At 44.6% G+C, this 25,179-nt stretch overlaps 1 protein-coding gene and 1 long non-coding RNA gene across 3 annotated transcripts in view; both read left to right on the forward strand.

Annotated features, from left to right (window-relative positions):
* Positions 1-13,171: 13,171 nt before the first annotated feature.
* Positions 13,172-25,179, forward strand: part of LSAMP (limbic system associated membrane protein) — a 977,049-nt gene continuing 965,041 nt past the window's right edge. For both annotated transcript variants that reach the window (XM_023941306.2, XM_086882857.1), the window contains exon 1: positions 13,172-13,599. In XM_023941306.2, the coding sequence (XP_023797074.1) occupies positions 13,533-13,599 (67 nt within the window). In that variant the 5' untranslated portion in view covers positions 13,172-13,532. The remainder of the gene's footprint in view (positions 13,600-25,179) is intronic.
* Positions 17,506-25,179, forward strand: part of LOC147654342 (uncharacterized) — a 49,441-nt gene continuing 41,767 nt past the window's right edge. The window contains exon 1 of the long non-coding RNA XR_015284983.1: positions 17,506-17,661. This is a non-coding gene — a long non-coding RNA (uncharacterized LOC147654342). The remainder of the gene's footprint in view (positions 17,662-25,179) is intronic.

Below are 25,179 nucleotides of genomic sequence, written 5' to 3' on the forward strand. Positions count from 1 at the left end.
CATTAATAAGACCTCTATATATCTGGAATCTCGAGTCACATGCTTTTTGGCTTGTGCAAAGATGCTTTCTGCTCCTGGTTGCTCTCATGCCAGCTAAAACAAAATTGAGGATCTGAGAGTATCCCTGAGCCACAAATGCAGAACAAAAGTGACAGGATGTGCTTTATGTATGCCTGTCTCAGCCTAGGAGCGTAACACCAATTTTACTGGAGCCTCAGGCAGTCAGTTCTGGGCATACGAAGACTCTGTTTCCTCCAACAATTTACCAAAGCATTGAACTCTCAGGAATGACTTACAGTTTTTATCACAAATTTATCTCCCTGCTCCTTGTCGTGCATGTTTCTGTTTTGTTTCCTCAGACCTGTTGTAATGAGTGTGTTTTCTAACTTTGCATCCTTGGAACAGGCCCAGCAATCGTGTTACATGGTCTCTATCTCCCTGTAACATGGGATTGGTGCCAAAAACCACTCCTTGAGACTTAAAACAACAGCAACACAAACAAACAACCACAACAAACAAACCATAAACACCACGGTGAGAGCTTTTAGTCAGAGCTCGTACTCCAGTTGGTTGCCAGCTCCTTGCTTTCTGCTTCATCTTTTCTCTAAACTTTTATATCCCCTAATCATCTGTAAAGCATTGCATACCCCTACGGTGCCATATAAATGAAATAACAGTGATGCTCTTGAATTAATTGGGTGCGTTTGCATACAGTAGTCTCATAATATCCCTTCCTCTTTGTAAGACCCTCTCATGTGAGGCTGCAGATCCAATTGCCACAGATAATTCAGTTCTTAGATTGAAGGTGTGCAGGAAGAATCTTATTTTTTTTTCTCTTATGGGCCCTTTGTGGGGAGAATATGTTTTAGTTCATTAAAGGTGCACATTAGGCAATTATCTTCCCGTTTCTCATTTTTTCCTCCTCCTTCTTACTCCTCAGTGTTACATATCTCTTTACAAAACCCTGAATCTTACAGAGTTTTAGATATTCCCATAAATGTTGCTTTTTTATGTTTTTGTTTTTTAATTTGGTAGGGAATACATCTCTCTCCCCAAGGAATGACAACATATTAATCCATGGCCCAAAGCCCACGCCAACAACGCACAAGTGGCAGCATCCAGAAGTCAGGAGTGACAAAACAGATGTACTTGTGGTGCTCATTCAGTTTTTGGGTCAATGGCACAAGGACTCTATCCTCATATTGAGGGTTTGACTCATGAGGAGAGCAGGCACTAGCAGGGCCCTTGCTGGGTTGCTACCAGAGGTCTGCTGGTCAGATTTCCTGCTGCTGACTCTGGCAATAACCATGGGCATGCTACCATATTTCCCTGTACCTAGATCTTGGGTTTGGCCCTCTGTTTTTAAAAGCCTTAGTAAATAAGAGGTTAATCCAACCAGGGGCTTTTGCTGGCACTAGAACATGATGAAAGCTAAAGAAAAATGGGAGAAATCCCTCTTAACCAGGCCTCTTACAGGTCCCTTATGACACCTAATGATGACTGTGATAAATAGCTTACATGTGACTTTGACCATCTATAATTAATCAACACATCCCATAGTATAAGATCACGGCTCACTGGGGTGCAAGGTCAGGGGCTTTCTCCTGACAAAGTTTCTGAGTAAGAATAATCCTGTTCTTGCCACCTGGTTTTACAAAGTTCAGACAACAAAGGAGTCTGAAAAAAAAAAAGCTGGAAGCTCTCTGCCACTCAAGAAAGTGAGACTGACTTCCATGGGGGAAGTAGCACCCTGAGAATGCAAGGTGGTCATCGCCAGCAGTATGGCAGTGCTCTAAGTGTTGGCATTCACCACCCTCAGTAGGGTTGCTGGACCTGAGGAGCTACTTATTCATCAGGTGTAGGCAGAGAAGCATGGGGAAATCCAAGATCAAATACCTGCAGAGGTCACTGGAGAGATGTCACAGACTTTTCAGCTCATAATCCCTAGACAGGAACCAGAGGAAAGGAATACTAAGAGTCCTCTCTAAATTCAGAATCTATTTGGAGAATAACCATAGAGATTCAAGGTAATGCCCAACATAAGCGAACACTAGGTTGGTTAAGATACCTTTTCCTTTGAAAATTTGAAGTCTATTTTCCAATTTTTTTTGTCTGTTTTCATTGTATAATTTCCCATTGTCAGTTCCTCACTCATCTACTGCTTGTCTGGGCAGCTGCCATCTAAACCTACACCGTCCCTGCCCCTGTCTTCAACAGCCTGACAGTTGAAGCTGCAGACGGCCTCTTTTCCCTGCCTTCCTCTACAAGACAGTTTTCAGATAAGACCCCTGCAAAATGTGAAGGAGAAAGCCAAAGAATAAGGGGCTGATGTACAGCTGCCTTTGCCAAGGTACCTGTGCAGCCAGAAACAAGCTGCTCAGTGCAGAGGGCAGAGGAAAGACTGATTATATCTTTGGAATATCATTTTGAATATCTTTTTTCTCTGTTTCTAGAAGAAATAGAGAAATCAGTTTCCCTTGGCCTGTACATGGTGAAGATGTTGTAAGACACACATTAGTCATTTTCTAGGACATGGCATCCTTCATTCACTGATATTGGGCTACAAAGACTGCATGTGTCACCGAGGCTCTGGAGGGCCAGAGAAGCCTTTTGCACATTTGTTCTTGGCAACTCTATTATAATCAATTTCTATTATATTGATCACACTACTAGTCTGGATCTTCTCTGTGAAAAACAACACAAGTTTTCCTTTGCAGAGGTGTATGTTACCTGCATAACTCTACCCAGGAGCTGACCATGAGGGACCAGGCTTCCCAAGTCAGACAGCCTCCTTTTGGCAAAAGAAAAGCATCTGGAAAGGAGCAAAAAGAGCTTTTAAATAAGTTCCTGATGTAACTCTGAGAAGGCTTTTCTCTTTTGTAAATCAAGCTGCACTCACTGATACAGAAGCAAGGTCCAGCACAATGCAATTTCCAGATCTACTTTTCTGACAATAGCCTGATAGAGAACGTGTTTATTACTAGGAGTGGGAAACAAGAGATTCTCAAAAACTAAACTGAAGCTATGTCTGCACTGCTACAAAACTGGTGTTGAGAGCAAAGACCATGCACCACATTTGTATCCTGTCCCTGGCATCCACAGTGGATGCTTGCATAAGCCCAAGTTGCTTGTTGACCCAAGTGACTCACCACACGTGTTCAGGCAAACAGAGTGCTGGAGACTCTGAAGTATGTGCTTGGTCAACACCCCAGCTTGCATTTACAAGTTTACAGTCTGCACCACAGAGAATTTTGACCTTGGGGTAACTCCAGTCCATCTAAACTGAGCCTAAGAGTGTTGAATAAATTTAGTAGCTAACTATGAATATCTCTGCGGTGACCTTCTTACGACTGTGGCCACAGACAGTTTCATGGCAACCATAGTCACCTTCTGCCTTTAGTAGCAAATCTCTTCTGCTTAAGTTGAAGGATGGTTCTATTAGAGTCTGGTATTCTAAGTGTCAAAGTACAAACAACCTGCTTCACATACAGCCCCAAAATATGCTGTATTTTGCTTCATTGATTTATCAAGTGAAGTTGTTGGGGAGGTGGAATCACACACAGAGCCAGATACGGAGTCATTGTTCAGTCTTGCATTTGCCCTGAGATCACTGGGGATGCAATGCAGCAGTCTCAGTTTTACAAGATGCTTTTGCAAAGTATAACCTCTCCACTTATTGAAATGAAACTCTGCACTGAGAGGGAAAAGTTGTACAGATTAAATGCATTTTCATATGTTTTCCACTTTCTTATTCAACATGAACATCTTAGCGGTTTTTCAGAATACGCTCATTACTGTGCTCCATTTTCACCATTTTAACCAATGAAAAAACAAAGCTTGATCCAAACTCCCTGAATGTCTAAAGAGACCTGTGAAATTTCTGACCAAAGAAGGACTTGGAATCTACATTTCAAAATTTCTAGGACCTCAAGGGATTTCCACATTATATGCGATAGTGTTCTGAATGTTTGGCCCCAGCAATACTGTAGTAAAAGCAAGTTTTCCAAGTCAGTGGAAATTGCATTTACCACTGGACTGCTTTTCCTTTCCTCTCCAAGATGCTAACTTCTGAGTCTACAATAGAAATGTGTGCTAGTCTCGTTAATTCACAGTATTTGTTGACTTTGCTGTAACTGGGAAAAACTGCAGCATGGATGCTGTTCTCTTGGCAATAAAATGCTTCTACCACTAGAAAAGAGGAAATCCTTCTGCTTGGAGAAGATGTGGATCTTCTCTATGAGAAGCACACCTTAAAGATCTGTTTCAGGGCTCTTTGTGGATATAAAGTAGGTGATGCTATAGAAAGCTCTTGCACCATTACATGCCTCAATTTCCCCATTTGTAAAATAGTAACAATGAATTCTTGACTGACAGGTAAAGAGAAATGTACAGAAATCAGTAATGTCTGTCATTCTGGATGCTGCCACATGTGTATAATTGTCATGGACTTTGGTCCAATAGATTATTAAGTTGCTGGGAAGGGGGGAGGGCAAAAAGAAGCACCACAGAATGCCTTGGTACAGTGGAAAGTGTTGCTCTAGAGAAAAACCCCATACCTGTGTTTTCTGGCTGATCAAGTAGGTCCCTGGAGACAGCATCTTGTCTAAGCTGCAGAAGAGGTTCTTGTTTAATACAGTTGTTCTCCTTATTCCTTACTCTCCTCTCCTCCCCTACTATAGATACATGGTCTGTGATTCCTTATCATAAATAAGATTTGTGAGCTCTTTGGGGAAATGGACTGTCTCTTTGCCTAGACTTGTGCAGCTTGCACAAGGGTATAAATAATAATAGTCATTAATGCTAATAATGTGGTTTTTAACCTCCTGATCATCCTCTGTCTGATAAAATAGCTACAGAGAAGAAATCCTGCTTTGAAAAAGAAGCTAATGGCAGAGACTATTAACACTGCAAGGGCTAGCAGGGATCAGGTAGTGGCAGACTTAAAACTGTCTCCTCATGTTTTTCATTGAGTGAAAGTCTGCAAGTACATCACAGACAATTTTTTAAAATAGTAGGTGGGCTGTAGGCTTTTCTCTGGCCAAAGTGCTGTGTGTTTGTCTGTCTTTGCACCTGCTGTCAGCAGCTTGAAATACTTTCTCAGCATCCTTTTGCAGAGCACGTATCTCAACAGGCCTTGGTCTCACGAGGGCTCTGTATCACCCCTGCAGCACAAGTGACCAACAGGGGCAGGGGAAGGTACACAGACACTCAGAACAGAGCAAGCAAGGAGATGTGATGACCCAGTGACTTTGCTGTGGAGGGGACCTGGATCAGAGGCCATTGAGAGTCTTTCAACTGCTTTTGTTTGGCTTGAGAGCCGATCTGTAGTGATTCACAGAAATGTGTGGAGCCCAGCCTACACAAAGATTACTCTCTGCACATTACTGAAACCCAAGCATTTTCATGTCACTCATAACAAGAGGTATCTTCCTGGACCTGGGCTGTAGCTGAAGGAAGACGCCCTCAGTACGACCATGTCTGCCTGTTTTCTGCTCTTCTGGGTAATGTCCACACAGACTTCCCTTCCAAGTTGCACTGATATTGTTGCTAGGATGGGCTAAAGACATAAATGAGGGGAAATTTGTAGGAAGAAGTACTATCAGTTATTTGACATCACATAGTTAAAAGTCTGGATACATTTTTGGGCATGCAAGCCCATATGTCTGGAAAGCCTGCTTTGTTTTGTTCTTTCAGTTATATTTTTCAGTTTAATAAAAGATATTGCCACTTCCTACAAATCTTGCTCACATTATTTGCCTTTCAAGTCTCTATCCACAGTAATTTCTGCACTGGCACTGTTAAAAAAGAGGTACAAATTGGTTCTTCCACTAATCATAAAGCACTCCCCCAGTCCCAAATATCTTAAACAGCCAAACCCTTGCTTGCTCAAGCTTTCAAAAATAAAACCAAAATCATAAAAAATACATGCTTGTGCATGAGACTAGGTCTGAAAAATATAAGCCTGGGAATTTGTAATTTCAGGATGTTGTGAAGCATTGCAAGGAGACTCTTGCAGTGGGAACGCTCACATGGCTCAAGCTCCAGCTGCCTTCCAGACTGCTGAGTATGGATGTCTGGACATAAAAAAATCATCATAAAAAAAACTTGCTGCTTTTCTGTATTTCTGTCCAGAAAATGTCACACTGCTCAGCTATGTGCAGGTCAGCTCTGCAGACAGTGAGACTGATGTCATTTGCCTCCCATATCTCATTTGGGTGATAGGTACAGACACGACAGTCATTTGTTTGGGACCTTCTTGTGTCAGGTGGATGTGCTGGAGCTCAGTCAGCCAGGCACAGGCAGAAAATGTGTACAGTTTCCTTTTCTGCTTTGCCTAAACAACAAAGGACAAGTTTCAGGGGTGCCTAGGCATAAGGCAGTCCTGTCTCTGAAGTCAACCCACAATTTATCTAGCAAAGCCAACAAGCCATAGCCTAAAGATGGAAGTACCAGCTGGGGAGCCCAATGCTTGACTTGTTGGGTCCATGGGTCAGGGAACTGGGCTGCAGCATCCAGCAGCTCCTCCCCGGCGGGCACAGAGCGTTAATGGAGGGAAGCACAAGGCCCCCAGCTGTGACCAAAAACCTGAAAAGCAACAGCTGGGATAAAAGGCTGCTTCTGGGTGGAGCGAGGTGTGCGCTAGGGAAGCTGGGTGCTATGTCAAGGAAGGATCTTTGGTGGAGTACTGCCTGGGGGAACGCGCCCTGAGTCCCAGGAGGAGAGAGGAAGGTCTGCGCTGCCAAGCTCTGGTGGAGATTTAAAGACCAGGGGGCTGCAAAAACACTTCTTAAAAGGCCCTCTGTAGTGTTGAGAGATTTCTTGTGCCTCTGCAGAAGCCAGTTAGTACTGGCTGTGGCAAGGGTTTTGTGTGTAACCGCCTCTCCCTTTGGATTGTAAATTCCCTGCTGCTCAAAGGAGCTGAACAGAATTATTATTTTTATTCCCAGCTTGAAAAAGCTGACTCTTTTCCCACAGAAAACATGACAACTCAAAAAATTATCTGCCAAAGTTTGTTTTTTGGTTTTTTTTTTTTGGGTTTTTTTTTCCTGAGTGCTAGCCAATTTTCTTCTTCTTGTTGTCATTCACACTTGCAGATTTCCCGTAAAATCTTACAAATGTTGAAAGAGCGGAGGCCCTTTCTGCAGAACTTTGTGTGTGTGTTTCCTTAAAGGCTGGTTTCTACATGCCCGTGTTTCAGGCTTTCTCAGCGTGGCCTGGGTGAGGCTCCCCTCGGAGAAGGAGTTGGCACCATGGATACAGTGTGGTAGACATGTTGATAGCATCTGTTATGCCATTTATTTTATGTTCTAATTATGCGACAACGCCAATGTGTGAATGTATACTGCTGGCAAACGCTTTTTTTGTGACATATCCTTTTATGTGACCCAACTTGTAAAGGAGGTGGGTCTGCTAAGGCTGATGCTGGAGAAACTCAGCCATTTGTGCTGTACCAGTTCATGCAACACGTTCATCTCCAAGAGTTCTCGGTTCAGTCCCCACTGCGTCATTGCATGGTTGCTGGAATTAAATGAGGGTTCTTTCCATCTCCTCCTTCTTCTCACCACTTCTTGAGTGCTGTTGCTGTCTCATTGGGTGGCTATTTCCGTGGATTTTCATCTTAGGGAACTGCTATGTAGTCATATGCAACCTTCCACAGTTCCTGGCCTGGCACTTATTTGTTCAAAAAAGCTACTTTCAGTTTGGAGTCTTGATGGAAAATTTTCATCATCAAGAAGCCTCAAAAAGACACTGCCTTATTTGATGAGTGTCACAGGAAGACAGTAGAGAAGAAAAGAGATGGGAAGGGTAGTGGTGGGCAGCAAGAAGCTGAGAGAGGGAAAATGTGGGAATACAGATGAGGAGTATGAAGTGGCAGAAAGAAAAGAATAGGTGGAAAGTGTGGTTTGAGTAGGGTTGCCTTCTCTTGAATGTCCAGCTGAAGGCAAATGAGAAGCACAAATGCTGTTTTCTCAGTCTCCATAAAGGAGCTTAATTAGGTGTGAGACTATTTATCATGGTCTTGAGGCCCTTGCATCCCTTCTAAGGGAACTCACATTTCTGGACACTGCAGTCCTTGACCTTGGACAGTGGTGGGTTTCACAGAACCAGATGACAAATGAGTATTTCTTGCAGAGAGAACATCTCCTTCCACCCCCTTTCCCAAGATCACGTGCAGCACATGCCACAACACTCTTCTAAATCACACTGGAATGCACTATTTATCATAGATGCACTAGTCCAAAGCCATGACATGAAAGCCACAGATAGAACACTCAGTAAAACAAGTAGTAATACACAAACGTCAGGGACAGACATACAGGACAGGACACTAAAACACACAGGAAAAAACCACTTCTGGGTAATCTATGGCTCTTGCCTCCTGCTCACTTTACCAAGCTCTCTCAACTTACAATTTCAGGAATGCTCATTCTCTTATGTAAACCCTGCAAAATTTGCATGGCCAACTGTGTTTCCAATACTATTTCTATTACAGTAAAAAAACCCACTAAGCCTTTTGTTAATGCAACATTACATTTGCACAGTTAAATAACAGTAATTTGAAAATATCTGTAATGGAAAAGTTAAAAGTTCCTCCATCAACTTTAGCATGCCTGCTTGAGAAGTATTTAATGGCAGGTTCGGGATAGAAACTTGGAAGAGAAAATATTATGTGTGTACTGCACAATCAAGTTAATATTGATATTGCTTGAAATGACTAAAGCTAAGATGAAATAGAAATGAAAGTGTGAGTGCTTAAACAGTTAATAGCACAAAGCACATTTATTTATTAAAAAATGGACAAGCATCCATGCTCGGTGCATCTAAATCCATTCACTCAGCCCTAATGAAACACTTTGACTGTGCATTAAGAGTAGCTGGCTTTCAATCAATCAGAGCTCTGTCAGAATTCAACCTTTTTTTTTTTCTTTTTTTTTTTTTTAAATAGAGGATTGTAGATGTGCTCTCCTACTGGTGATATTTAATTGGTTCATTTGGCATTTGAATACTGAGTGAAGTGGGAGGATTTCAGTAATTCAAAAAGAAAAGACTGAAGAACAAGGACTGCTGTGTGTTTGGGGTTTGGTTGGTTTGGTGGTGGTGGTGTTTTTTCTTAATGTTTGGAAGATTTAGGGAGAGTTGAGTGTATTCTTGGTTCAGATTTTGCTCTCACAATATGTAGGTAGCTGAGAGATTTGGCCAGAGAAAAATGGACTCGCTTTTGGCCGGAGACCAATCCCAGAGAATTTCAGCCCACAGAATCTGATACTCCTGCTCATATTTAGTAGTCTAATGTCCCGAGTAACCCCGTTGGTATGACTCAGCATGAGCAAGGGAGCCAAAATCCAGTCCTGAATATTTTTGAAGGTTAGGAGTATGTCAAATACATTGTAAGAAATAGCTGCTTCTCCTTTCAGTCATGCCAGCTTCTCCAGGGAAGCATGAGATGCTGCTGCCTGAGAGAGTGCTGCTTCCTTTGTGTCTTTTCTCTGGACTTGTAACTATCACTGCCTATTTTGGATGGGAACAACACTGGGTTCAGCATCATCTCACACACATCCCTGTGGAATTTATGGAGCAGAGATACCGTTCTGCTATTATTTATTATGACTTATTGCAAAAAATAATGCTAATTATTATAATACATATAATATTGATTAATAATTAACACAAGACTAATTACTAGGCTATATTATTAATTACTGGAATCAATATAAATTGCTATCATAAGTGTTATAATAAATGTTGTGGCATTTCAGTACTTAAAGGGGGCCTATAAGAAGGAAGGGGACAAATTTTTTAGCAGGGTTAGTTGCGATAGGACATGGGAAGTGATTTAGACAGAAGGAGGGTTGATTTAGATTTATTTTTTTTTCAGGCCATGGCATATTTCTGTTCAAAGTCTGAAATGGTCATGTGCTTGAGAGCTGCATGATATGGGATCATCCATGGGATCTGTAGGTATAGTAGTCTTTGAATGGTTGCATAATGATCTGGTTTAATTGGGAAGGCTGTGGCACCCTACAGGATTGTGTGTAGGGCAGGTGGGAGGTGAGGTTATGTATGTGGCTGTGGGTAGATGGGAAGCTGGGAAAGGTAGCAGGTGAGTTTTGGTGCCATATATGGGAGCTGAGCAGATTTGTGAAACAGTACAAGTGCATATAGTACTGTATACTATATCAGAGGTGGATAGTGAGCACTGAGGTAATGGATCACAAAGGTATAGGACAAATGGAAAAAGGAATGCTGAGCACAGGGACAGTCATGTGTCAGAAATGTATAGAGCTGGTGTAGTGTTAAGGTGCTGGCCTAGCTGGTCCCTGAACCCTAGAGAGATGTTTGCGAAGATTTCTGCAAAAACCCCCAAAAACTCCTACTCCAAGCCTACAAACTGATTGTCACCACTTGATTTTTTGCATGCTAAGTTCCAAATGCATCTTGAGTGCCAAGTTTATTTTTGACTGTGCTCTCTTTCAGACCATGCTCTCTTGGTAGCTGTGGTGGTTTGATGCTGGCTGGCATCCAGGTGCTCACCAAAATTGCTCCATCACCTCTCCTCAGCTGGACAGGGGGATAAAAAATACAGCAAAAAGCTTGTGGGTCAAGATAAGGACAGGGGGATCATTCCCCAAGTATGTTAGAGGCAAAACAGATCTGACTTAGGAAAAATTAATTTGTTAACAATGGAATCAAAGCAGGATAATGAAAAGTAAATCCAAATCTTAAAATATCTTTCCCACACTCCTCCTTTCCTCTTGGGCTTAACTTCATTCCTCATTTTCTCTCTCTCCTCCCTTGCAGGGTACAGGGGAGCAGGGAATGGGGCCTGAGATCACTTCATCACAGCTGTCTTTGCTGCTCCTCCTGCCTCAGAGGGAGGATCCTTACACTCTCCCCTGCTCCATTCTGGGGTCCCTCCCCAGGAGACAGCCTCCAGGAACTTCTCCAACATGAGTCCTTCCCAGAGGCCACAGATCTTCACAAACCTCTCCAGCGTGGGTTCCCCACAGGGTCTCAAGTCCTGCCAGTGAACCTGCTCCAGCCTGGGCTCCTCTCTCCACGGGGCCACAGGTCCTGCCAGGACCCTGCTCCAGCGTGGGCTTCCCATGGGGTCACAGCCTCCTCTGGGGATCCACCTCCTCCAGCAAAGGGTCCTCCATGAGCTGCAGGTGGATAACTGATCTATCCTGTACCTTCATGGGCTTCATCTCAGGCTGCAGGGGAATCTCTGCTCCAGTGTCTGTAGCACTTTCTCCCTGTCCTTCTCCACCAACCTTGGTGTCTGCAGGGCTGTTTCTCTTACATATTCTCACTTCTCTCTCCTGGTTACTTGCACAGCTTCCACCCTCTTCTTAAATACATTATCCCAGAGGTGTTACTACCACTGCTGACGGTACACTTGGACTTGGTCTGTGGTGGGTTTGTCTTGCAGCTGCCTGGCCTTGGCCCTGTCAGACACAGAGGAAGCTTCTGCCAGCTTCTCACAGAAGTGCCCCCTATCAAAACCTTGCCACACAGAACCAATACAGTGTCAGAGCTCTAAAACCATCTGAAATGGAAACCACAAAAAAGAGGCATGGTCCTCATTGACTAGAGGCAGTTGACTTTAGTCCACTCTAGTATTTTCAGTTTGACTTCCTTGGGAAGTGAAGCCTAGCTGATAGTACATGTGTATCTGTCCATATATTCTTCCTTCTAATAACTTTTCAGTGCAACCAATTTCAACCACATTTAAAAGAGGGTGGAAAGCTAAAAAGTAACTTATTCTTGTTTGTCTCTTAAAAATGGGTGATTAGGTAATGCTCCACTCACTCCATATTAGAAAACCTGAGAAATATGTAGGTAGTACATAGCAGCAGCCAACCAGGCTAAGGCAAGCGGTGTCTTGCATTTTGTCTTTCATTTTGGTCTACTAGGAAGCAAGACTAGCCATAGCATGGATTTATTTTTCCTACAGGAGATGTCACAGGGGATTTGTTGGGTTCTGGCTTTTATCAGAGAAGGGGGATTTTTGAGATAGCAGACAGGAACCCATGGGGAGGCAGGCTTGGTGCCCTCTGTTCACAGAACAGCTTGCTCTTCAGCAGTCTAATAAGAAACACTTTTGAAATGACATCATTAGTGATGAGAATCCTACAGACCTTTCCTACATTTGGATAGGTCTGTAGGATTTTGCTCTACCTTTGCTCATCAACACCCTCAACGTGTAAACTGAAAATTTGTGTCCTTTAGTGTTGGCATCCTCATAGGCTGCCTGGTGACCACAATAAAGGGCACAATGGGGCCACAGGGCTGGGTGGGCAGTCCAGCTGAGCTGTCACACTGTGTCCCAGGAACTGGCCACAGAAGTTGTGCACTCACGCTGCTTCCACATCCCCAGCTGAGAAAGGGCACCATGCCTGGAGAGTGACTGATGAAAAGCCCTGTGTGAATGTTAAGCAGTACTTCCTTCCTGGTGTTCCTCTAACTGGAGGCAAGGATTTTAGGGGGAAATAGAGCTACAGGAGCCAATTACTCCTTCAGAAAAAAAAGTTTGTGCTACATATGGCAAGAGGAACCCGTATTTGAAAGGAGCAGGGTATTGGGGGAATCCTTCTGTGAGCAAATGGTTGTTTTTCAAGCTGGATTTCCCTTATAGAAGGAATATTTCTGGTCCCCCTGAAATTGCAGGGAAGTCACAGGAGATCCAGCAAAGATTAATGCAGGTTGATGCTTGCTATTTTTTCCTGGAGGCCTTGGCAGCTCTGTAATTACAGTTGGTGCATCTGAATGTCCCTCTGGCCCCAGTGTACTGCCCGGCAGTGACACCAGCAGCAGAGAGACCCTTGCTTCAGAATCTGTCAAGCAGAACTCTGCTGAGAAACCGAACCTGCCCGGCTGTGCCTCTTGCTGTGGCAATGAGGAATATTCCTTTGCTGAATAGCCTCCCTGTGTGCACTGGAGCTGGAACCTGAGGGACTCTCGAGCCTGGAATGGCTCACAGACTGTGATCCAAGAGATACATTTGTACAGGAATGAGGGAACCATATTTCTATAGCATAACGTGTATATATATATATTTATATATATAAAAATGAAATAAATGAGCTGGTTTGCAACACTAGGTGGCAGAGGTGGGATCTGTTCTGCTCTGAGCGCTGTCCTATAAGGCATTGCTTGTTTAAGTACAGTCGCATTTAGTTGGAGCTGCAGGAGAGAGACAGAGAGATTCTCTGTGTTTACAGCCAGCCCAGGCTACGGTGGAGCATCCAACCTGGCCCCCCCTTTCTCCAGCACTTGAAGGGGAGAGTGAGAGGTTATTTGGGAATCTGGCCACCGCGGGTCAGCTTGCGCTGCGACTGGATTGTCAGAGCTGGCAAAGCAGAGCCCAGAGGGACTGAAGGGAGACACGAATCCCATTTTCTTTGAGAGGAGCGAAGAGGGGAAAAAAAAAAAAAAAAAAAAAAAAAAAAAGATAAATTGAGAGAGAGAGAGAGGCAGAAGCGAAGAGACGGAGAAAAAGGCAGAGGAAGCGGAGCGAGTGAGAGAGAAGCATGAGGACCTACTGGCTGCACAGTATCTGGGTGCTGGGATTCTTCCTGTCCCTCTTCTCCTTGCAAGGTATGTGGCGAGTTCCTTCTCGCAACCTCCTCAAACCCTTCTGCTTTAATTGAGGCTGATGGACTGAGGATGGCCTGAAACATGGAGCTGGAAGCTGGAGATTCCTCTCCCCCCCTTTTCCCCTCCAAACCTCCCCCCCCCCTTGCCTCAGGAAATAAGCCAAGGAGAGATCGCTGTTGGTGAATCCTATGGTTAGAGGGCACTGCATGTGACTGACTTTGCTGCTGTATTTATGCTTTTGCAGAGGGGGAGTTAGTGGGGGGAGTACAGTTAAGATTTGCAAAGGAAAAGAGTGGTGGGTGAAGGTGGCATCCCCTCCATCCACGACCACTGTTTCTCAGCACTTTGGGTCACAAGTACTGATTCTCCTCCTTGATTCTTTACCTTCCTGAGGAGATATGTGTTAAGTTTATTTTGGGGTGGGTTTTTTTTTTTTGTTTGTTTTGTTTTGTGGGTTTTTTATTATTTTTTTTTTTTTTTCTGGAAAGGGGGAGGTTAGAGGAATCTCTATGCCTCTGGTCTGTCTGTGAAAACACTATGTCCTTCCCCTCTATATCAGGAGGAGAGGAAAAAAAAAAAAGAGAGAGAGAGAGAGAGAGAGAGAGAGAGAGTGATGGAGGAAAGACAGGAGATGAAAATTTGTTGGGTATGGGGTTTTGTTCGGTGGAGAATTGCCAGCTGGGTTTCTTGCTTTAAGAGCCAAGTGTGAGTATGGAATTTAGTTCGAAGTGATGACAGGCATGCTAGCTGGTTTTGAGATGCTTTCTGTAAACAGGAGTTAAGGGTTAATGCATTCCATGCTGTATGTATTAATACATGTCACACATGTACATATAATCATAGCCTTCAAAATTGCAGCTTGTGCATGATCCACACTCACACACACATCAGTGGTCCTTCCTGTACACACACACACACACTCTCTCAGGGATATAGCAGGGAAGATGAATAAACTCACTCTGGCACATACACTTCTAGCTCCCTAGCACATGCAATTCCTGGAGAGTCTGCTTCTCTCATGCTCACGTTCTCCCTTCCCCTTTCCCCCCTCCCTCCTTCAAGCCTCCATCCTGAACACTAGTGTTGGAGGTTGCTTGCATATTAAAATCCCTTGCCTATCCTGCTGCACTAGCCTTGTAAGCCTGTGTGTGCACACATATGCATACACATAGGTGAAAATATAACTAAAGAACTTAGATGTACACTATCTGGCCTACTCTGTGCCTCACGGTCTTGCATTCACAGTGAGCTGCACCCTTAGAGCGTATGTCGCTCGCACACGGCTTTTTTCACGGTGCTTTTTTCTCACTCCTGTACATATTAGTGCAGGAGTGCCGTGCATGGAGATATTCCAGTCACAGCTTCCTCACTTCCCCTTAGCTCCTACTTTTACACACAGTCTTGCATGTACTGTTCTCTTCTATTTTGTGTCTACTAAGCAAATTCCGGTACAGGCGGGCTCCCTGTCACACACATGCTTTCTATTGCAGCCTCACACCTGTCACTCCTGCAAGCCCTCACTATGGAATCCTTCATTTTTTGCCACCTTCTCACATTTGCTGAGTGCTCCTTTTCATACAGTCTCACTTCTCCCATTTCTGGGTCTCTTACAAATGCTTTTCACTGTCACATATTTTCTCTCAACTTCCATTCTCTGAAGTCTGGACTGTGAATCCAACACCAGCATCTTCCAGCTGACTTCCTTCCTTGCTCTCAAGTGGCTATTTCTTGACAGGGAAGGAGGATTTTTTCCCAGCACATAGGTTGTACACGGGGTAAGAGGAGAACTGTGTAGCATAAGTAGATAATGTCAGCAATGAAGTTGTGTAGCTTGGTGTGAACTTTGCCCTGCTCTGGAGGATTAGACAGAGAGCTGTCAAGAAGGATGGACGTCGGCAGCTCGCGCCGACTCGGAGCACTGCCTGTCTCTCCGATGCACGTTTCCTAGCCTGTAGACCACAGCGCTTGCTCCACGCAGTGTTTTCAAGTCACAAGCCTTCCCTGAGTTGTGACCCAATGCTAGCACAGCCAGGAGCTGTTTTAGTCCATCCTTACAGCTGGAGCTCATGGCAGGCTACAGGCATGGACAGGCTTTTAGCTTCTGTTTCAGTGAGTTAGTACTGCCACAGTTGTATCAGCCACATCTAGTCTCGGTTTGAAGGCTTCAGGGAAGGTCTTTTGAGGTCTGTATTATCAGGTACCCTCTACAAAGGCAGAGGCAACCTAGGTTTGCCCTCCCTAGGTTTGGAGATGGGATAGGATGGTGTGGTGTTGTATGAGTGCTTGCAAACCTGGAGCTGCTTTTTTGACTGCTCCCAAACTTCTGGCATGATATTAACCAGAGCACTGCTGGATCTAGCTTCATAGCCAGCAGTAATTTCCTTTCTTCGATGTGAAGAGTGAGGGAATGGGGAGGCAGGAGTTCAGGGGCTGCATGGGAGGAGTAGGGCACTGCCTGAAGCAAGCCTGAAGATATTTGAAGGAGCTAAAAAGGGGTGGGAAAGTATTTTGTCCTTAAAAAGACCCAACAAACCAACATAACCCCACTCTCCCCCACAATATTTATTTCAAATTAATTGTTTTTCACTGAAAGCCGTGGCAACAAGCCTTGAACGCTTCTCTAACCCTGCTGAGCACAACTCTGTGGAGTTCTTACCCCAGGGAACGGCAGTATAGGCTTTGGGAGGCAGTGACCCCGGGCAGAAGCTCCCAAGACCTCTGTGCGCACACGCCTCCAGAGCCAGGCAGCCGAGCCCGCACCTCTGCGAGCTCCCCAAAACTTGGCCGTGCCCTCTGTCCCCTTTTCCTCGCCGTCCGCTTGGGGGTGTCGGGGTGAGCGCAGCTCCCTGTCTTTCTCCGCTCTCCCAGAGCTCCGGCCGTGGCGGAGAAGGGCAGCAAGGCTGTATAGCAGGCGCTGGGGGTGCGGGGAGGAAGCGCAGCTGAGGCTGGCAGCAGAGCCAGGGGCTCCACGGTGCCAAGCGGCCAGCGCAGCCCGCCTCCCCCTGCGCCTCTGCCAGGCACCGTGCAAAGCCCTGCCTGCCTGGCCTCAGGGGCTTTGGCACACGGTCAGCCTTTGCTCCTTTCCCCCTAGGTTAGATGCTACAAGTCCTGCACAGAGGATTTTCTTTTTTTTTTTTTTTTCCCCCCCCATATTCCCCCATCACTGTGTTTCCTCATTTTGGTGGCGGATTCGGATCCTGGCGTTTCTCTGCTGCTGCACGTCCACTCCTCTCCGGGAGGCAGGTGGCTCGGAGGCGGGATGGTTGCTCCTCCTGCAAGGTGCACTGGCCCTCCTGCCCTGCGGGGGCTGGAGCAATAAAAGTGCTACACAGCCCAGCACTGCTGGTGGGTGGGATTTTCTAGGATTTTCTAGTGGCATGCTGCAGCTCTTCCCTCGAATTGATTCGTTTCTTAGCGCAATGTGCCTCAAAGCTTCTGAAAGAGATCAGATTGTTGGATTGTAAAGCTGAATTTTTTCTTTTCCTTCTGCCCTCCCCAGCCAAGTCAAAAATGGGTGTATGAGTATGGGGTGGAGAAGCAAATGATTAGGGTCTATAAAAAGATTTCATTCAGATAATTTAGAAGAATTTTGTGTTGATGTTTGCACTTTCACCTACTATTACTCTAACTTAGCTGTCAATATGAAAATTAATTTTTATTTCTTCACCCTGAGCATTTTATTTTAAAAAATGAATGCCTTGACAAATTATACATTTCCTTCAGCATTGCTTTAAGTTGAAAATTCTTCTAAACAAATTCTCTCCCTTGAAAAATAGCAGCTGTTTCAAATCAGCAATTTGCTAAAAAAATCCCAGCTTGTTTTCATGAACCTCCCTGACAACCCCACCTAATTGGTTAATTGTAAAAGACTTTGTGTTTAAAAAAAACAAACAGTAAGCTACCTCCACAGCCAATTTAGTGGAGTAAATGGTTTAGGAAAGGACATGCAGAACTGGCCTGCACAGTCCTGGCAGCATTTATTTATAATGTGTTTTTTGAGCTGCTCAAGGATGTTCTTGAATGGGGAATGAGTCTGATGAAAGAAATCACAGAAGCAGTCGGGTAAGTAGAATAGGATGCTCTAGGTTGGTACACAGCACAAATATTATCTGTAAAGTCTCATGTTTTACAACGTTACTGGGCAATGTGGGTGTGAAAAATGATGTGTTTGTTAATGCGTGAGGTATGTGCAATCTATATGGACGGAAGCATGCACCCGAGTGTTTCTGTGCTGATAATGTGTAATGGATGGGGAGAAGAGAGGGAGGACCAGCAATGTGTGTGCCAGTGGTGACATTGTGGTGTATGGGGAACAGCATGGGGCGATTGTGATGTGGTTGGATAACATTTAGATACTGCCAACTGGAGAGAAAAAAAAAAACACCACTTTTTCTGCTCTCCTGAATACACTTTTCTTCCTATCTGTTTCCAGTTCTCCCTTCTTGAGTAAGGCAAGGGAAGCTCTCACAGGCTGGATGGTATTGATGAGGTGACAACTCACTCAGCTGTCTTGCATTCCCTTAAATGATGAAGAGGTTCAATATGTGAAACAAAATACTTTTCTTGTAGGCTTAGGACAGGGAAGAAGAAGAGAAGGCTTTTTATCTGAAAAGAAGGAGCATTGAAAATATATCCCAAGTGTTTCTTCCAGTTCTATCCAGTGATTGCTGACCATAATAATCAATAATTACACAAGTAAGAACCCATTTCCTCTAGCTGTTATGAATCTCAGCACTCAGCTACCTGCTCAAAGGGCTTTGTTATCATATGTAAAAATTTGCTTCATCTTTTAGTCTCAGATATCTTTTTTTCACACAGTAGTTTTACTCATTCTGTAACAAAGAACCCTGTTCCCAATGTTTTTGGGAACTCATTTTCAGCCTTGGAATGCACTAATAGTCTGAGGAGGAGATGTGCTCTTTTATAGTTTCTCATTTCACGTTTTCCTTCCAGTCAGGATGAAGAGTACGGCTTCTCTCATCCTAGGCTTCTGGCAGAACCAGTGCTTTAGGAGTGCACACCCCTTCTGTGTGCTGGCTGTGCCTTCTCTAAGCCTTGAGTGAGCCTAGCCTTGCTGGTGGGGCCCAGACCCTTCCCCCAGCAGATTTACCCTGTGCAAGGCTGAGTTGCTTAGGAAGGGTTAGACAAGGGATGCTGATGTACAGGTCTGGGTTAGACCTGTGTGTGGACTGGGTTAGACAAGGGATGCTGATGTACAGGTCTGGGTTAGACCTGTGTGTGGACTGGGTTAGACAAGGGATGCTGATGTACAGGTCTGGGTTAGACCTGTGTGTGGACTGGGTTAGACAAGGGATGCTGATGTACAGGTCTGGGTTAGACCTGTGTGTGGACTGGGTTAGACAAGGGATGCTGATGTACAGGTCCTGCAGCAGCAGCTGGGTGTTGTGTGCGGTTGCCTGGAGAGGCATGAATGAAGAAGAGTAAGGGCAAGGGATGCCCTTTTTTCTGGGCACCTGATGGATTTTTCTGTGGAAGAGGATCAGCTGAAGTGGTTGTTGTCTGGCAGAGGCTGTTAAAGGACTGAATGATCTGAGTGAAGTCTATAATGTTACCAGACAAAGACATCCTGGAAGAGTCTGGGAAAAGTCTTTCACGTGTGCCTTTGAACACAGGGATGTGTGTTTTGCCAAATATCCTGTCCTTTGTCCAAATGATGCTGTAAGGATGCAGAATTTTGCTGTCTGTGGTGCCCATAGGAAGCATGAATCTTTGCTTCTTTGATACTCCCCTTTCCTTAAAAAGGTGCATTACAGTTTCATTTGCTGCTCGTACTAAATGAGCAATGATTTTGGCAGCTGATGTACTCTTCCTGCTGTCAGTTTATCCATGATAAAATCAAAAATATCAAGCACAGCACAGACCATCCTGTCCCACTCTGAGAGGGATCTAAGGGCATGTGTAGGTGAGTGTGAGACACAGCCCTCTCCTGGTGTCAGTGAAGGGCAGGCATCTCTGCAATCAGCATGGAAAGGAAAAAAAAAATGCTGGGAGTACATGATTTTTACAGAAACAGGCACAGGAAAAAGAAGCCCAGGTTTGATTCTGTGCTATGCCATTGGACTGTGGTACTTTGGCTGATGCTGATGAGTTTCCCAGAAGCTGAGGGATTTCCTTCTGAGGCAAGCCTCCAGTAGGTTGCCTGCCTGTGTGGCAGCATTGCCCTGCTCACCTGCATGGAAGGAAAAGCACCACAAGGGCTGCTACTCTAATTTTTCTGAGCCAGAGAAGCATTCTGTCTCACAGTGAAGTCTTACTGGCCATATCTGCTGTTTTAATGCTCCTGGGGAAGAAATTCTGCATGCCCACATGCTGAGGGTAAAGGGCCCTTTACACTAGCCATGCTTATTGGTCATCCACAAGCATAAAATAGGATTTTTCAGTGGTTGTCAGCTGCAGAGGTACTGGACTTTGAACAGTACCTCTGGGAGGAGATGGTTTTGGAGGCAATGCGAGGGTATACATATCCAATTAAGGCAGGTTGGTGTGTTGTGTGTTTTGTTTTTTGGTTTGTTTTTTTTTTAAGAGTTGGTTTGTTTTATTCAAAAAAAAGATAGCATGGCAAAGCAGGCTTCAGAGGAGGGGCTCTGGCTTAAAGCAAAGGTGAGTGTAATCACAGTTGTGGGCTCAACTGTGAGCTGAGTCTGGCTTTTGCAGTCCCTAGATTATATAAAGCATCCAAAGGAAACTCAGTTCTTGAAATTTGTTCCCTTCCCTAGAGTCTGCCTCTGTGTGACCTTGTGGATGTAGGTTTTTGCATTTCTTTCTGGCTTGGCAGAGCTCTCCCAAAAGAGGATGTTCCTCTCCTTTTTCTGTTGATTGTGCTGTTGGGAGGGGGAAGATGTGGCAGGCAGGCCATGTGCACTGGGATGAGGGAGGGAGCGAGCAAGGAGACAAACGAAAGGCTGTGGGCCTTTCCAATTGGGAAATCAATAGCATATGAGTATGCAATGTAAGTGTGTAATCACAGCTCCCTCCCCTCTGCCCCTAAGCACTTACATTGATGGGGAGTTGCAGGCCAGAACCAATTAATCCTTACAACTTGCTAGGACAATAACTATTAATATTCTTCTGCATGCACTCTGGTTGCTGCACCTGCTTGGAGCCTGGCTGTGCTTGACCCTCGGCAGCTGACCCAAAGTTCCACCAAGGGAGCAAGACTCTCTGTGATCATGAGCCTTGCAGCCAGTGCATTGCTACCTGACTTCCCTCTGTGGATGTTGGAGAGGCTGACTGGGGGGATCTATACTTGAGTGTCTGGAAAAAGAGAGATTTGCTGGTAAGGTTTTGCCTGCAGGAAGGAGGGGTTATTCAAAGGGGCATCTATGGAATTTTTGAAGTGTAAATGCATTTAGACTTTTGTCGTGAAGGTATACCTTCATATAGTGATGTATCTTCCCTTTGCCTTGTAAAGGTACTTTGTACAGTGGGATTGAAACATCCATTTTTATTTGTGCCTGTATACATGATCTGTACATAAAGGTATGGCCTTTGAATAGCTCTTCTTTGGCTTTTGGGAAGGTGCATGTAAGGAACAGAAGATTATATACACATATATATATATATACATATATATACACACACACATATACATATATATATATATGCATGCATATGCATTTGAGTGTGTGCATCTTAGAGAAAATGCACAAGTTGCATGGTAAATATGCTTGAGAAATGTTAACAAATCTGGTCCAGAGTTGTGTTTTGTGCAAGGGGCTTGTCATGAATGTTAGTTCAGGAGGTGAATGCAGCCCGATTGCTGATAGGAGTGTCTGTGTAGCTATGTGTGCTTTTGGAGTGACCATTATTCATAGCACATTTGCATCCTATCTTGACATGGCAAGAGATTGTTGCAGTGAAACAGAATTGTTTCTGTGGCATGGCTACCTCTCCTCATCTTTCTGCGATAGCCTCAGTGTAAGGTGGCAACTTAGTCATGCTTCCAGTCACCTGGGAAGGAAATGCAGCCTAGAGAGTGGAAAGGGCACAATTGACTCCTACACTTTCATGGAAAAGTTTCTGGGAATAGAAGGAAGAGGATAAAAGGAGGCTTTCTTGCATGCACAAGTTGCATTGTTTTTCAATTACAGCAACATATTCAAAAGCAGTACAGCCTGAGCCCACCTTCCTTGCATAGCTATGCATTTTTTTATGAACTGGATGCAGTAAAATTAGCAAGTCTGTACTCTGGCTGTTGCCTTCATCAACACAGCCTTGCTGGTCTAACTTCCTCAACAGCACAGGCTCTGTCTGTCCAGCATGGTTGTGTTCTGTCCAGTCTCAGTTTGGGTAGCTGAGCAGGACAGACCTGGGCATGGCCTTCTGAGATGTTCTGTACTTCTAGATCTCTTGGAGAAGAAAGAAACTATTTATCCTGAAGAGCCATGCTCTATCGATGTTGGGCTTTTATGAACCGTAATTTCTTGATGATTCAAAGAAAAAAAAAATTAATCATGCTTGCTCAAGTGGTGTAAGAGCTGTCTGTAGTCTAGGCCAGACTAAGGCATGGAAGGCAGGAAACAGTGGGAGCTGAAGTGAGGGTAAATAAGCTCTCCTCCATTTTTGTGTATCCTAGGTGCCTACTGGTGACTGGCTTTTGTACAATCCAGCAGCCACAGAGCTGCAACAGATTGGGATGTTGATAAAAAAAAAAGTCCAGCTGCAGCATGAGGTAAATGATCTGTGGCATTGCCCCAGAGGGACCTAGAACCACCGTCAGAAGTGCAGTCTTCCTTCTCCTTTGGCCTGCTGTGTGCACAGAGGAAAGAAAGGAAGAAAGAAAAGGCCATTCTGGCTGGCCTTGCTCTGTCTACCCTCATGTAAATATCTGTAGCATTAGCCTTTTCTTCAGGTTTCAGGGAACCTCACAAGACTCCTGCATGTAGGCTCTGCTCATCCCAGGGTCAACCCCAAGAGTTTTTGGTGTTTTTCTCTTCTTCCTGCTGACCAAAGTGTGATACAAATCACCACAAAAATTGAAACAAACACTTCAAGCTCTCCTGGATGCTTGAAGCTTTGTTGAAGCTGCTGTGTTTCACACAGCTATGTGAAACATACTGGGGAGGCAGAAGACTTCAAGGCTCTGCTTTCCTTCCACACACAGGAGTAATAGCTCTGTCAGTCTTTCAGAACTGGGGATGTTAAGTGAGGAGAGGTTTTGAACATGTTGCAGGGAGGGGCTTAGGGTGACCTTGATCTAGAAGAAACCCTCTGGAGCTGCCACCTTTCCTTGGTGCCTTGGTAAAAATAATGCCAAAGTTTTGGGTTCATCCCCCATATGGGCCACTCTAGAGATGGACTCAATGATCCTTGTAGGTCCTTTTCAACTCTCAGAATATTCTGTGATTCAGATGTCTTGAGAGCTGGCAGGAACCTTGACAGGTTTCTTTCTGAACTCTTTCTCAAGTTCTCCAGAAGTTTGTTGAAGCAAAGACGCCATCAAAATGGCATTTTTTCTAATATAGAATAAAAAGCTGTTTTGTTGGAAAAATTCCAACTTGAATTTCAAGAACAGATTAAGGCACAAGTGCTTAAAGGCCTTCCTGTGATGTGTTATCTGCTGTCATAAGACTACATCAAAGTCTCAACTGTCATCTAAAACAAAAAAAAGTTCTGAAAATTGTGGCCTTTATAGGTGTTATCAAAAACTTGAAAATGTTACCTGAGTGCAGCCAATAGCTGGTGTCTGTCCTGAGCCTTCAGGCAGCTGAAAGTGCTGCACTGAAGATCTGCCCTCACTTTTTTTTTGGAAGTGGATTCCCTTGAAAGAGACCCAGCTGGTGTCACTGTGGAGGAGAGAATGTCTAGTGAGCAGCACTCGTGTCCTGTAGCGATGCTGTGTCTGAACCAGAGGACGAGCATGTGCATGTGTCTGTGTGTGCATGGCATGTGCAGGGCCTGTGCTGTGATCACCAGAATTACAGTCTAGCCAGATAACAAGCTGTTGTTGTTTACAGCACTTGGTTCCGGGCACTTCAATTCCAGAAAGATGTAAACAAAATTAGAGGGAATTCAGAGGATTGCAAGGAGAATGATTAAGGGGCTGGAGGGACTGACTTATGAAGAATGCTTGTGAGAGCTAAATATATAGCTGTTTTGGCTAAATGACTAAAGAGGAGCTATGCTAATGATGTAGGCATACTGGGAAGGCATGAAGAATTGTCTACTCTGGACTCAGAGCCAGAAGAATCTCTCATGACAGAAAATATGGAGGAGGAAAGAAAAAATTGCCAGGAGAGGAAAAATACTTAATGGAAGAAAGAGATTAGATGGTGATATAGCTTTGTTAAGAATCATGGTGGAATTGCTGTCATTTGGGACATCTGAAGTTTGGCTGGGCAGAGCCCTGGAGAATAATCCATGCACTACAAGCTTGAAAAGGTCCCTTGAGAGACAGTCTAGATGCCTTAATAGATTTTTATGCTGTCATTAATTTCTGAATCACAGCTAATACTTCTAGTCTGACAAAGAGCCGTATTCTTTAAAGTGTTTTTCTTTCTTGCCTTGTATTATTTCTGCTGTGATGCAAATACTGGCTCAAGATATGCAAGGAAGTCTTCTATATTAACAATTGAAATCCTGATTGTATCAGCTGCTTAACTCAAAGCCCTTTTTCCTTTCTTTTAGTGGAGTGTTCATTCAGATTTGTCTGTTAGGTGGGCAAAGGAAGCCTGCTGGATGCCAAGGAAGGTGAAAACCCCGTGTCTGTAACTCTGTCCTGTGAGTTGTGTTAGGCTTTGGCAGGTTCCCCGTTGACACACGTGGCACACATAGGCCCTGCTCTCTCTTTACCTTGCACGTTTCCAAAATGGGTAACTGAACACTGGACTGGTTCCTTCAGGCTCAGAGGTTGATGTGGTTGAGCTTGTAGCATTCCTGGCGTGTGTCACAAGAGCTGAGCCCTCCCAGGGCCATCAGTGAGCTGGAGGGAGCTGGGCCTGCGAGGGAGGCAGCAGGAGAACAAGATGGCAGGAGACTGCCAAGTGGACCAGCAGCACATGGGGGTTGCCCAGCTGGTTTGCTCTAATCTCACCCACAACAAGAACTGAAGAGTGAGATTGCTGGTGTTGGCTGCTTGGTTTAATGGGAACTGACAGAATTGAGAGCAACTTTTGTAGTGGATGCTGGCTGGCACCATGGACTTCCAGAGGCAAAAGGTATTGTGGCTTGAGTGAAAGAGCCAGGATACATAACGGGAATGATCCAGACTGAAGATTATTTGTGCCATGGATGTGGACCCAGAGAGAGTTCATCATAGTTTATTAGCTCAGGTAGAGCACTATGCAAATTGCAATCTGTTTCCTGGGCAGGAAGCAAGGAGCACCATTTTGCATCACATGCAGTCCAGACTGTTCAGTGTTGCTGGATCTTTCCCAGTCAGTGCAAGGCCTGTTTGATGGCCTCAGCAGCTCAGCAGTGCCAGGGAACAAAACGTGGAGACAGCTGACTCTGGGTGGAAATTGATGCTACTCAGATTAGACTTTTTGACTAGCTTTGTTATGTTCAAGGTGGCTGCTGGTGATGACATCCTTACCACAGGCACCCCAGCAGGGTGGGGGA

The sequence above is a fragment of the Cyanistes caeruleus genome, chromosome 3, assembly GCF_971803275.1.
Source record: "Cyanistes caeruleus chromosome 3, bCyaCae1.hap1.1, whole genome shotgun sequence".
NCBI lineage: Eukaryota > Metazoa > Chordata > Aves > Passeriformes > Paridae > Cyanistes > Cyanistes caeruleus.